The 13,459-nt window shown below is 40.8% G+C and overlaps 1 protein-coding gene across 1 annotated transcript in view; it reads right to left on the bottom strand.

Moving 5' to 3' along the window:
* Window positions 1–1,499: 1,499 nt before the first annotated feature.
* The window catches only part of ASB4 (ankyrin repeat and SOCS box containing 4), a 56,731-nt gene continuing 44,771 nt past the window's right edge, over window positions 1,500–13,459 (bottom strand). The window contains exons 4-5 of the mRNA XM_003982777.6: window positions 4,826–4,939; window positions 1,500–3,746 (exon numbers count right to left, since the gene is read on the bottom strand). Coding sequence (XP_003982826.1) covers window positions 3,558–3,746; window positions 4,826–4,939 — 303 coding nt within the window. The 3' untranslated portion in view covers window positions 1,500–3,557. The remainder of the gene's footprint in view (window positions 3,747–4,825; window positions 4,940–13,459) is intronic.

The following is a 13,459-nucleotide window of genomic DNA, read 5'->3' as shown; positions in this document are numbered from 1 at the left end:
GCTAATTTTCCCCTCATACTCCTTAAGGACCTGTCATATTTTCTACACAGCTGCCCACTCTTTATCAAGCTTAACATAACCATACCCAGTTCTGTTTCTTCAGATCCTCACTTCCTTATGAAGGGTCCAGTGTCACGTAAAACTTGTATGCTTTTCTCGTATAATCTTCATCAGTTTAATTTTCAGACCCAACCTGAGACCCTAAGAGAGTCAAGGAAAAATCTTTCCTCCTTTACACCTCAAAGCAATCATATACAACTTTTATGATATAGAGTCCATATTATCCCCATTTTATAGATGAGAAAGCTGAGGCATGAAGCATATCCCTAGATAATGGATCGAATAAGGTTGGGAGGCAGAAAATGAACCCAGATAGATAGGCACCAGAGCCAGGACTCTTAACATCTACCTGGAATGTATCCATTTATACTCCTAAGGAAAGTGACAATGATTTTCTTCCAGATACTAGCCATGGTGTCTGTGTTTTAAAGAAAACCAGTGAATAATTGAGGGTTTTGTTGTTGTTGTTGTTGTTGTTGTTGTTTTTTAAGTTTTGAAGGTGTGCCCGTTTAAAATTTGAGTTCTTCACCAACCGGTGAGTAACAAAAATATAAAGCTCAGCTGTTTTTTCCAGCATTGATAACCCAATGCAAATGGTTTGTTACTTTTCTTTGTACAATCAGCTTTCGACTGCTGTGTTTTTTATTAGAAGCCCCTGAATTCAGGACGGAAGGACCAAATGACAATGTAGCACTACATGATCAAGAAATGTGTCTAGGGGCGCCCGCGTGGCTCAGTCAGTTGAGCGTCTGACTTCACTTCAGGTCATGATCTCATGGTTTGAGTTTGAGCCCCGAGTCGGGCTCTGTGCTGACAGCTCAGAGCCTGGAGCCTGCTTCAGATTCTGTGTCTCCCCCTCTTTCTGCCCCCTCCCCAGCTTGTGCTCTGTCTCTCTCTGTCTCAGAAATAAATAAATATTTTTAAAAAATTTTTTTAAAAAGAAATGTGTCTAGATCCTGAGAAGGGAGAAAGCTGGATAGATGGTCTTCCCTGGAATTAAAGATCCTTCCTCACATGTAACTTACAAAAATGAAGAGGTCTGTTTTCTCAGGTCACTAAGTGACTATTTACAGAAAGTTACAAAAGTGACATCATTTCCTCTGTTGCTGTTGCTCAGGGTTACGTGAATGGGGAGAATGAAGACAAATGAAAAGCCCAGGAGGACACAGATGGTGACAGGTGGGAGAGAATGATCTGATACCATTTCTTTATTATCTTTAAAATACTCTTGTTCCTACACCAACTGCCTGCCTTTTATTTGTGTTTACCCTTTACTTTCTCTTGAAAATATTATTCATTTACAGGCACATTTCCTCATCCTCTTTTTCTTTGTAAATGTTGAAGAAAGCAATGACACATGTAGAGCTCTTCAGAGGTCTATCGCTTTAGTCAATTGGAAAAAAAAAAAGTCTTGTCGGTAAATAAACAACTCTTGAAGATGAAAGGAAACGAGGGCTTTATTTAAGTCCTCGAAATAAAAGTTCAGAGATGAGGAGAAATAACTTTTAAATGTACGAGTAAACAATTCAAAACAAGTAGGCTTGTATTATGTGCTAATTAACATAAAATGTTTAAGTACAAGCAAGCAGATTGAGAAATGTTTTCTAATGCAAGGAATATCCTCTCCCCTTGCCCTCAGCATTAAGTTTTATTGACAAAGACAGTGCATCACAAATGTTTTGGCCAGAATATTCCTGAAGGTGAGGGCAACATGTGTCTCCCCACAGCACCTCTTGCTGCAAGCAAACCATTTTCTGAAGGACCATGTTTCACATGACTAGTTTATACAAATTCAGCAACCTATTCCACAATGTATAGATCTTGTTTTCGTCCAGAACAGTCCTCTCAAAATATTTGAGTAAAACTGAAGAAAACCAGAAAGGTTATTGCACCTACTCATGATTTTTCCTACAGAGCTCAGGGCGTATGAAAATCCCAGTCTACAAGCACAGTGCAGGTGGTGGGCTCGCGGAATATGTGACATCATCTCTACTCAAAACTCAAGCATCTAAAGTTAAATAAGATGAAGAACCACACAAATAAAAGAAACCTGCCCACAACTGGCAAACGGATTTGTTTGTGCTTAATTACTTCTGCTCTAACCTCTAAAAAAATGGTGCGAAGAGGCAATGGTCTTGTCTGAAAGTGATTAGCAAGAACAAAAAAGTGAAGCGAACTTGGCCTCACAAACCCTGAGGTCCAGAGGTTAATAACTATATTTCACTTTCTGCAAACCGCTAACAAGCCTGATTGGCATACTTCTCTTTCCAAGTCTTTCAAACTTTTACCGTTTTCAAAAAGTCTCTCGATTTGCTTTCTGTAGCCAGCCATTGCTAGCAAAGGGTTCCTCATCTTCCAGCTAAGATGCTCTGAAATGTCAGGGTAGTACACAATGAGGCCAAGTAACCAACTTAAGTTCTTCCCTTCACACACTTTCTGGTACACTTTTTACTAAATTTTCTTGTGGCATACAGGGGAGCCACTGAGTGTGCAATATTTTTCCTGAGGGGAGCACTGAACAGGAAGTCCTACTAAAATAAAAAAAAAAAGTTTCTAGATGTTGGGAGAAACTGAAAGTGAATCCATTTACACTAACAGCAGCAGGAGCTCCCTTTACGTCACACAGTCCCTTCACTCTTAATATTCATGCTTCAAAGGAAAACCACACTTCGGGTCAGAAACACGACTTTGAAAGACAAGCGCTAAAAATGAGTCTGCACCTGTACTCTTGCCCCTGACATTTGACACTGCAGTTCCCTGCTCGTATGTCCGGATGCTCTGCTAAGCGGTGAGATTCTGGAGGGCAGGAGTCCTCACCTTACACTCATCTTTGCTTCTCCAGTCTCTGGCTCAATAAGCATGGGTTGAAATGTCCATTTTTTGACTATTAAGTAGATTTTGCTTTTCGTTTCAAATTTAACTCAAAATCTCCTTGTTTTGACTATGCTCATGTGCTCTCTTCACCAAGAAATAAGTTAAAGAGCTTAGAGTGGGGATCTGAGTTTGCAAAACTAGTGACAGTACTCTCTGCTAAGTGGTTACGGTGGCAGGAGGGAGTGTGGGGGGAGACACCGAGATTAAGAGGTCAGTCACAAAAGCCTATGATTTTGCTAACTCGACAGTAATGTAAACTTATTACTGACAAGGGAGAGGACGAGATTGGTTGTAAGAAAACCTGGGTCCCATTTCAATTGAGATGATATATGAAAAGTTTTACAAAAATGTATCAGGCACCAAGTAAAAACACTATACACACTAGTTATCACTGCTGTCGGTACCTTCTGGATCCATTCTTGTCTTTGAGAATTCCTTAACTTTACGTCTTGTTTATTTCCCCTCACCATGATACCCTAGGATTAATGACATGGAGTTTGTAAAGTGTTTTGAAATCCCTGAAGTGTTATAATCAACCCAAGTACCGTTTTATTTATGCAAACTGTGTCTACCCGGTGAGTCCACTTAAATATCTAGGATTGGGAACTTCTGTCTCATAAGGCTTAATAAATGATTCCCTCTGGCTCTAAAAGCAAGTACTTTTTCAATGACAATGGGAGGGAAAGCAAAGGAATTGCTCTGTGACATCTGTTGTGCAACGTTCTTCGAATGGCGCATCTCGATAAATGCATGAGAGTCCTCGGAGAGTTACTGCACACAGTGAAGAGAGAGTGGTAAAAATCCCAGTATCTCTGCAAAGGAAAAAGCAAGACAGGTTAAAACCAGAAAAGCCCCGGAGTCTACTTCAAAAGAAATCCACAATGAGGCAGTGAGTCCCTACTTTGTACACAATGGCAGCTTTCTAGCGTCTCCCACAGTGAGACAAAATTAAACACGAAATTGGGATGGGGGCTGAGACGGTGGTGCATGAAGAGAGAAGAGAGACGAGGGGGATATAGTACTCTATGCCACAATTCCGAACCCAGGAAATGAGATAAAATATACTTATGTGAACTGCCTGAGCCAGTGTATATCAAAACGGGCAATGTGAAATTAATCTAAATGCTATTGTATACACTTGACATGCCTTATGTGGCCCATACGCTCAGATATTTATTCTATTAATGACACTAAAGCCGGTTAAGTGACTTTTTAAGGGTAAGATAGTTAAAAAGTAGCAGAATAAGACTGCACCTAGGCGGCCGGCCTCTGGGCCGCATGAACTTTGCACTCTGTTCCTGATACTTCCCCAAGTGTTGGAGACAGCCTGCGAGGGCTAAAACCAAGAACAGGAGGCTCTGTGGGAGGACTGGTTTGCAAAGGGAGCAAAGTCCATTTGCCGAGTGGGAACTCAGCTTTGTCAATGGCTTTCTGCAGAACTTATTAAGGATTTTTAATACGGCTCCTGCCTACTTCAAGGCTTCAAGCTATTGAAAAATGAATGACACGATCTACATGAAAGACACATCTTCTGGCAAAAATATTATACATGAGCAATTGCAATTATTATTATTACTGTTATTACATTATTATTCAAGTATCTAGATTATTGAGGAGAAAGTAAAATTGTCACCTCTGTACCATTGTTCAACATGCCCTTAAATGGAAAAGTCCCCCAAGACATTCTCAAACACTACAGACTTGATGCATCTATTTATTCTTCTTCTCACACCTGCATTTTATAGCCATATGCTTCATGTGACAAATAAATATTCGAGTAGGTCTTACAGGCATTCTGAAAGCCAGTTCTTCAATTAGAACGTTCTGTACTTCCACTGCAGTCTTGAACTACTTTATAGTGAAAACCATGGGAAGCAAATGGATTCGCTACCTCCAAGTCATCATCTGGGATGGCTCTTTTCCACTTCACGTTCCACCTGATGTGTTCATAGGCATTGACTACAACTTCGATTGCTTTGGGACAAGAATGGCAGGCCTGTATCACCTGGAGAGGAAGCAGACAGGTTTATTTGCTCGACGCACATGTACGATTCATTCATTCCCACAAAGACACCAAGAACTGATGGATCTGTTAGGCTCCTTGCAGCCTTCAAACGCTTTTGCGAAGTCTCCCACCTTTGAGTTTTCAAACACACTGCCAGCCCCAAGGCGGATGGGAAGATTAATAAAATCACAGGACCTCCCTTCAACATTCAGGAGCAAGTGAAAACGAGGTGCTAACGAAGCAGGTGGAAGCCTGATGAAATGCACATCTTGCCCTTAGAAGCCTCACCCCTTCCCAACAGCTTCTGTGTCCACCTGAACACCTCCAGCTTCTCTCTGCCAAATTGGCCTCGTCTCCGGAAGTCCTTTGAGTACGGCCTATTTTCATTTCAAAGGGACCCAACTGGTTCTGCAATGTGTCCGCCAACTGGTCCATAGGCAACCTGCAGCACAAGTACTCTGGACTCCGAATTTACTCACCTTTCTTTCCTTTGCCAACAGAGAAGCAGCCCCAGCCACAGACTTTCACCTTTAACTTTTCTCATCGTGAGTTACACATCGGTTCCATTTTTCCCTTGAAACTCCAGAAAACTGTGGAGTTCTCTTCGCTGGACTTGAGATGCAGAGAAAGCCCCCCATTGCTGACATTACAAGGGACACATGCCTTCGCATTCAAACAACTTTATCCAAAGAGAAGTTCTTCCTGCTTTCCCAGTCCTTTCCAACCTCAGCCTACTGTTGCTGGCCAAAGGGACGCAACACTGGATTTCCCCACCTCCTTTACAAGTTTGTCATAAGTGATCTAGAATTGCATTTTTTAGTGTGGGCTGTTAAGTACCTACCGGCTTGAGGCCCCAGGCAAAAGTGAGGCAGAAAGATTATCATTCTAATGCCGTGTGTGTGTGTGTGTGTGTGTGTGTGTGTGTGAGTGTGTGGTCACCGGAATGGAGGGCCCATGTCAGGAAAGTGCTGATGTTCAGAGCAGGTAAGATGGAACCAGCTGACAGTGCACCTGCACTGCCAGTCTGATGAGCTTGGGACTGACTTCACAGGCCATAGGAGGCTATTACATTTTCTTAACAAGAAAGGGTTATATTCAATCAATTCATTCCATTAGGAGGCCTTTATTGAGCGCTGTGTTTAGCAGTATGACAGTAATTCCGAGAAGTTTATGACCTGTTTTTTGTCTTCAAGGAGTTTACGGCCTAGTTGAAGAGAAAAGATACACATTTTTCAAAGAGAGAGCAATGTAAGCCAGTAAATAATAAAAGACTAACTTAAAGATCATCAAGTGTCCCTTGGGCATCATGAGCAAAAGCACAAAGGAGAAAACAAGGATATGAAGGTCAGAGAACAGTGAGGAGGCTGAATGGGGGTGTATCAAACGGCTTCTCAGCTACCTTCACTGTCAGTCCTGAGAATGGATGGTAACTGAAGCTCTGAGAAAGAATAGTAGGGCTTAATGACTACTCAGACATGGGGAGTAAAGAATGCAACTTTCAAGACTGAGATCAAGGACATGTGGGGGTGCCACTGACAGAAATGAACAAGTTGGAAGGGTATACTAATTGGAGAGTTGTCAAGTCCCAAACAGGAGGATATGTCATATGCAATGTCTTAATGTCAGTCAAAAATGTGCATGATAGCACTCCACTGAAAAGGCCAAGAAGGAGGTGGAGATTTGTACATCATTAAAAAATGTGCTGGCTAAAGCCAAGTGGCTCAATAATGCTCTAAATGGGAATAAATGCAAGTGGTAGAGGACCGTGGTCTAAAGTTTGAGGAATCCTAATAGGCAGGAGAGAGGAAGAAGGAAAAAAGTTATAGTTATCATTTTTTGAGTACTTAGTATCTGTCAGGGACTATGTCGAATCTTTGCATATTTACCTGCACAATCTTCAAACAACTTTATGAGATTAGCTCTACACTTACACCCATTTTACAGATTTAGAATCTAAGAAAATTTAAACTCAAGGTTATTTAGCTCATCAATGACAGAGCTAGGATTCAAACTCAGGTCTGTGTGACTCCAAAGGGTCAAAAGAAAACGGGACCTGTCAGAGTGAAAGACATCAAGCTAGGAGAGCTTTGGAAGCTGGATTATCACCAAAGCCATGAGGATCAGAGAGATGAAGACAGATTAGATACCACAAGATCTGATTAGAAAGCCAGTTTACTAAGAGTTGGGTGGATTCAAACAGGGAGGAATCAGCTTGTGAGAGACAGAGGATGGATACACAGCTGTAACTAGGGCAGATCTATTCTCATCTTCAAGACCTTGGTGCCATAACATACACGGTTTTAGAGACCCCATAAATAACTTTCCCTCCTGACTTTAGAACCTATTAAAAAATAAGATGAAGGTGACAATCCAAGATCAGAATGTCGTTTTTATTATTAATACAACTGATTACATATAATATCTTGAATTACGGGGCCACATCAAGCTTCCTTACACTACACCCCGAATATAAATTTGCATCACCAAACTACAGGCCTTTGCCTCATGTAAAGAGGGTGTTCCTAGAAGCTTACCACAAGGAAGAACCAAGAATTCAGGCATTCTCTAGGCCCACAGTTAAGCAAGTTCGTTCTTCCTCCCAACTTATCAGTAGGTTAAGTGGAAAGTGATAAGGTTGGAGACAGAGGTTTGGGGTGGGGAGGGTTATTTTAGCAGAACTTCCCTTACAAACACATGGGACCAAGGAGATGGCAGTTCTTTTCTATTGTAACAAATCAAAACCCAGCTCCAATGGCCAAGACCCAGTGGGAATCAGGAACAACAAAATATGGTGAGATGAAGCAGAGTCATCAGAGTGGGGATTCTAGGAAAGAAAGATTTTTAAGAACTTATTGAAACACAGTTTCAAATCAGGAGGCATGGCCTCAGCAGAGGACTGTGTCAGCCCCAGCAAACAGGGCAACCAGAAGGTCTCAAGAAGGAATAAAGAAGTTTTATTGAAATACAGGTTTGAGTCAATGGTATGCAAAAAAATGTTCAATTACAGGCTTTCCGAGGAAAAAAAAACCTGTGTATATTTATATGTACATAAATGCATTATAAATGTTTACCAATATAATGTGCAGCCCGCAATTTATAAATAATAAAATGTCCAATACTCTTTATTTCCAATTCTGTAGAGCTGATTGGTTCCCACAGAATGCCTTCACGGATTTTGTATCGATTTTGTATGGATATTGAATTGCATTCATAGCCAAAATCTATGTCTGCCTTTGAATAACACATGTAGTTCTTATGTGAATGTTGCTTGATATTTTTATTACACGGAAGAGTAATTGTTCCACAAATGTGAGGCAATGAAGACAATATTGGAACTTTACTCATTCATCAATGACATGAGTAATTTTTTGTTGAAATATATAAATGTTTTCGAATACTGGAATCATACTTCCTCGCTTTTTGGTGCTACCCACTTTTTAAAAAAATGTTTATTTATTTATTTTGAGAGAGAGAGAGTGCATGCACAAGAGACAGGCAGAGAGACAGGGAGAGAGAATCCCAAGCAGGCTCCATGCTGATAGCACAGAGTTTGATCCCATCACCATGAGATCATGACCTGAGCCCAAATCAAGAGTCAGGCACTTAACCAACTGAGCCACACAAGAGCCCCCACACATTTAAATTTAATCTGTATTAGTAATATTCACCCCATTAATTTCTTAGGTCTAGACATCAACAAAGTAACAAATCAAGGTCTGGTCAGTAGCATTTGCTGATTTCTGTGGTGTAAATACTCCCATCATGGTTTATTCACAGCTACCAACCTGAGGTCACTGAATGTATGGTTGGTAAGAAATGTGCAGTAACAAATCATTACATAATATAATATTTCCACTACACAGGTATAATAGATGCATGTAACATCAAGAGCATTGATATATAGAGTAAAGTGATTAAGAAATATAAAGATGTGCACCTGGGTGGCTCAGTTGGTTAAACATCCAACTTCGGCTCAGGTCATGATCTTGTGGTTCATGGGTTCGAGCCCTGTGTTGGGCTGTATGCTGACAGCTCAGAGCCTGGAGCCTGCTTCAGATTCTGTGTCTCCCTCTCTCTTCCCCTCCCCTCCTTGTGCTCTGTCTCTGTCTTAAAAATAAACAAACATTAAAAAAATTTTTTAAGAAATATAAAGAAAATAATTGGGAAATAATGTGTTTTAAATACCTATGATCTTTGTTTTTAGTATACTTTACTTGTTGTAAGTTTATTTTATTTAATTTTTAATAATGGCTGCACTTAACAATCAGCTCACACAATTCCTGATAAGTTGTCAGCCCTCATAAGCCACGGTGAAGCAATTCCAGCATTCATTTGCTTTTAGTTGTCTCATATTTAAGAAGCACCGTTATAAGCCATGACAGAGTAACTGTATCTACTGAAGCTCTAAATCAGTCAAAGTGGCTGGGTCCAAATGAACACAACATAAATACTTGCTTAATGCATAGGAACCACTCACATACATATTCTGGGCAGAGTGCCCAAAACTGAGCTGCCGACCATGACTTTCTCAGCCGTGCCTAAACAAATAAAGAGCAATCCTGTATCATCAATCCATAGGGAGTAAGGAGGTGGGTTGAAGCCAGAGAGCCATTGCTAAAGGACCTCTGAAAAGTCATCATTTTTTGTGTTTACAAAAAGTGTAGCTAGAAGAACTTCCATCTCGGTCCTTGGCTGTTAGGGTAGTAATTTTTCAGCACCTTGGTCTTAGAAAATGGAGGCAAATGTGGCTGCTCCTTTCTCTACAGCTGGGATGAGGACGGCAGATGGGTAGTTCCAGGTGAAAGAGACCGACAGAATCTGAGGCTGACAAATTAATTTGTACACTCGTTATAAACTACTAACGCAGTGTTATAGAATGCTACAGTCCCAAGAGACCCTAAAGGTTATTCAACACCCATGCCCCCAATTTGGAGAGGAGAAAATTGAAACCAGAGAGGCACATAGTAAAAGGAAGCATGAGAACTTAATCTCAGGTCTTCTTAATCTGAGTTTAATGTTCTTTCAAATATATTCTGATTACCTTATTTTACTTCTTAGGTAACGGCCAGTGAAATTAATAGTTTAAGGACACAAATCTCATTGCACAGATATTTTGACACAAGAAACACTCTTTACCATAATTATGTTAGGCTGAATTTTGTTGAAACTTCAAACTAATTCTCTTTTAAATGTAAAGATGTTGCTGCTAACATAAAAATAGCAACTATCCGGAACTCCATCGACATCCTTTTCTAAAAACCTCCAGACAAATCCTTTCTGAAAGGATGATATGTGGTGAGAAGTACATTGGTAATCAATTGATAATCCAAAATACAGGTTTAAATGTCAGAGTTACTAGTACAGGGATGATAGCTGAAATTAATCCAAGGCTTGAATCAAAAATATATTTATACTGGAATTATAAAAACAAAAAGCTATAAAAGTATGGAGAAACGAGACAGCTTGTAATGAGGTCTAGCACATAGTTTCAGGGTTCACTCCGAAAACTGGCCTCTGCTCTGCATTAATTCCCTGGGTGCATTCACTCTACATGGAAGCCACACTGGTTACATTTAAAGACAAAATGCTCACATACCCAACACAGGTAATTTGTCCCCAGATATTCCTTACTTTCCCCTTCTGCCAACACCTTCATCACAGATGACCAACATTTTGCAACACATTACCTACTTCCCAACTAGGGTTTGCAAATTTAACAAATACAGACTGCCAGGTTAAATTTGAATTTCAGATAGACAGCACAGAATTTTCAGTGTAGCCATGTCCCAAACATTGCATGGGACATGTTTATATTAAAGATTACTTATTATATATCTAAAATTCATATTTAACTGAGCATTCTGTATTTTATTCGGCAACACCATTCATAGCCCCTATTCAGAAAAAGTTCCAACTAAGTTATGGCTACAAGAACACCATCCATTCATAGTTCAGGAGCCTAATTCACACATCTGGTGCCTCAATTTGCGCCTGGTATACTCCCATATATCACAGAGAGATAACTTGCCACCTTTCATGAGGCTAAAAAAAAGAATTAAGTAGTTCTTAACCTGCAGTCTTTCAATGCACGAAGTCCAAAGCTCCCACTGCTGTCATTAGGTTTTGCTGACACTGACCACTAAGTTTTCTGCTGACAGAAGATGGTTCTCACAGCAGGAAATGCTCCTCTGAGGAGCCTGACAGCCTCCCAGCTCTCTTCACTGGCATATCAGGATTCTTCCAGAACTAAGACAGTTGGACACACTGTCTTCAGGCTTCAATAATTATTACACTAGGCAACAACAATGATAAAGATCCTTAAGAGACAGCAATCCCCAAATCATCACAATACACTGATTCCCAGGAACCTTGACCATCAAATGAGAAAGGACTATTGTGGACCCAAAGGGAGAAGATTCTGCTCCTTCCTTGTCAGCCTGGAAAACAGAAGATGCCCAATGAATTTCACTTTCTGTCTCTGGGATCTCTATTCTTTCTTCACCGAGGAACAACTGGACAACAATTTCTTCCCACGCTGGTGGCAACTGGAGACACCTTTGGATACTTCCCCTCATCATCTGACCCCTGAAAGCATAGATTAAAAAACAGATTCAAGATAAATCTTCCTGCCACCCTTCCCCTACAAGTGCCACCTGTGTAAGCCACGTCAGCAGAGAAACTCTTAAGACTACCTCTGCCCTTTTATGTTGATATATCTGTGCAGAAAAGTACTTAATGATCAAAAAACTTGCTTGTATTCGGGACTTCATTTGCAGCATTGTTCAACGGCAGAAATCATCCTTCCCTCTCCCAAACCTTCATGTACATTTCCCTCCCTTAGAAAAATGTCTTTCTTGCCCTACAAGAAAACCCAATCTTGGCTCCCTGGGGTGTCACTTCCTTCTGAATTATGCTTTGAGAAAAAAAAAAATCAAATGTCCTTTTGTACCCTGGAAAGCAATTGCGGACCCTATAATTCTTTTTTTTTCCCTTATGTAATTTATACATTGGCTTTCAGTGAAATACACCCTCTACAAATTTGCTTTGTATTTGGAAGACAGCATCTTCAGCTCTGACCTTGTTCCTTGTAAATAAGGAAACTGAATTCCCCATCCACATGAGAACAAATCACTTTATCTTCTGGATAAATGAGTCAGTCATTTACTTGTCGTAAAGATGACTCTCTCTTTGGAAAGTCGGGCTGTGGAGTAGTTGTGCTAAATCACTTTGAAGCATCTGCATAGTAAATTGAATAGTTTTTCTTCAGTTTTCCTTTGGAAGGGGGCCAGTGCTCTCACACTGTCTGTTGGGTAGCAACAAAAATGTTTATAATACAAGCCATCAACCGGTAGCCAATTCTATCCTAAATCTCTTTAGCATATGGCTAAACCAGAGGAACTCAGAGAAGCAAAACACAACTAAGAACACACTAACTCTGGATAGTGTCCTTGGAACACATAATCGTACACCTATTTTACAGGCTGGTAGAGCCACCAAAGTTAGGCTGGCAGGAGGGACTCCCACAATAGACCCAGCGTGCGTTTTGAGAGGAGGAGTATGAAAGGAAACCATTTTATTGAGTACCACTACTGGGCTGGATGGTTAACATATCTTACTCACTTACTCCTGAAACGTTTTTGAAAAGTTGATATTTTTACCTTCATTTTTTAGATGAGGAAATTGAGATCTGAGAGATCAACGACTTGTTCAAACATCACGTGGCAAGTAAATGGCCAAGCCAGGACTCATCACTAAGCCTCTGCCTCTAACGTTCTTCACTGTCACCTCTCAGAGGAGTGCCTTTGTGAAAAGAAAGGGATGTTCTTCACATTTGCAGGAAAGACTTCTTGCTGGAGAACAGAAGCTCCATGGGAAGGCCCGTTCTCCTTAATCTGGCTCTCAACGGGGAATGAGGAGAGGGTATTCTAGTTACTTTTGCAGAGACCTGTTTCATCCACAGTCAACCAGCAGTGAGTCTCAGACTAAAACTCAATAGTTCGCCTCTGGACAGTCTCACACGTTGTCTCTCCTGGTTGGAAAGGACCCTGTGGGTAAACCAGGCCCAGAGCACTGATTCTACTGATCAAGAAATATGTAATAATAGCAAAGGGATTGCCATCACTTCTTCAATGGTTACCACAGCCCTGGCACAATGCCAACACTTCTAAAATATTATCATTTAATTCTCAAAACAAACTTATGAGAAGGCTATTCTTTTTTTAAAAATTGTCTGACTTTATTGATTTACTTTGAGAGAGACAGAGCGAGCAGGAGAGGGGCAGAGAGAGAGAGACAAAGAGACTCACAAGCAGGCTCCGCACCATCAGCACGGAGCCCAGTGTAGGGCTTGAAGTCATGAACCACGAGATCATGACTTGAGCTGAAACCAAGAGTAGGGCACTTCACTGACTGAGCCATCCAGGTGCCCTGGGAAGGCTATTATTATTCACAATCAAAGGAGGTAGGTACGTTTCTCTGGAAGCTCCATGCCCTTCATCCCTCTCCATCCTCTTCTATAGA

Source organism: Felis catus, chromosome A2 (genome assembly GCF_018350175.1).
Source record: "Felis catus isolate Fca126 chromosome A2, F.catus_Fca126_mat1.0, whole genome shotgun sequence".
Taxonomy (NCBI): Eukaryota; Metazoa; Chordata; class Mammalia; order Carnivora; family Felidae; genus Felis; species Felis catus.
Note: the sequence above shows the minus strand (reverse complement) of the source record. Positions and strands in the feature narration are given on the sequence as shown.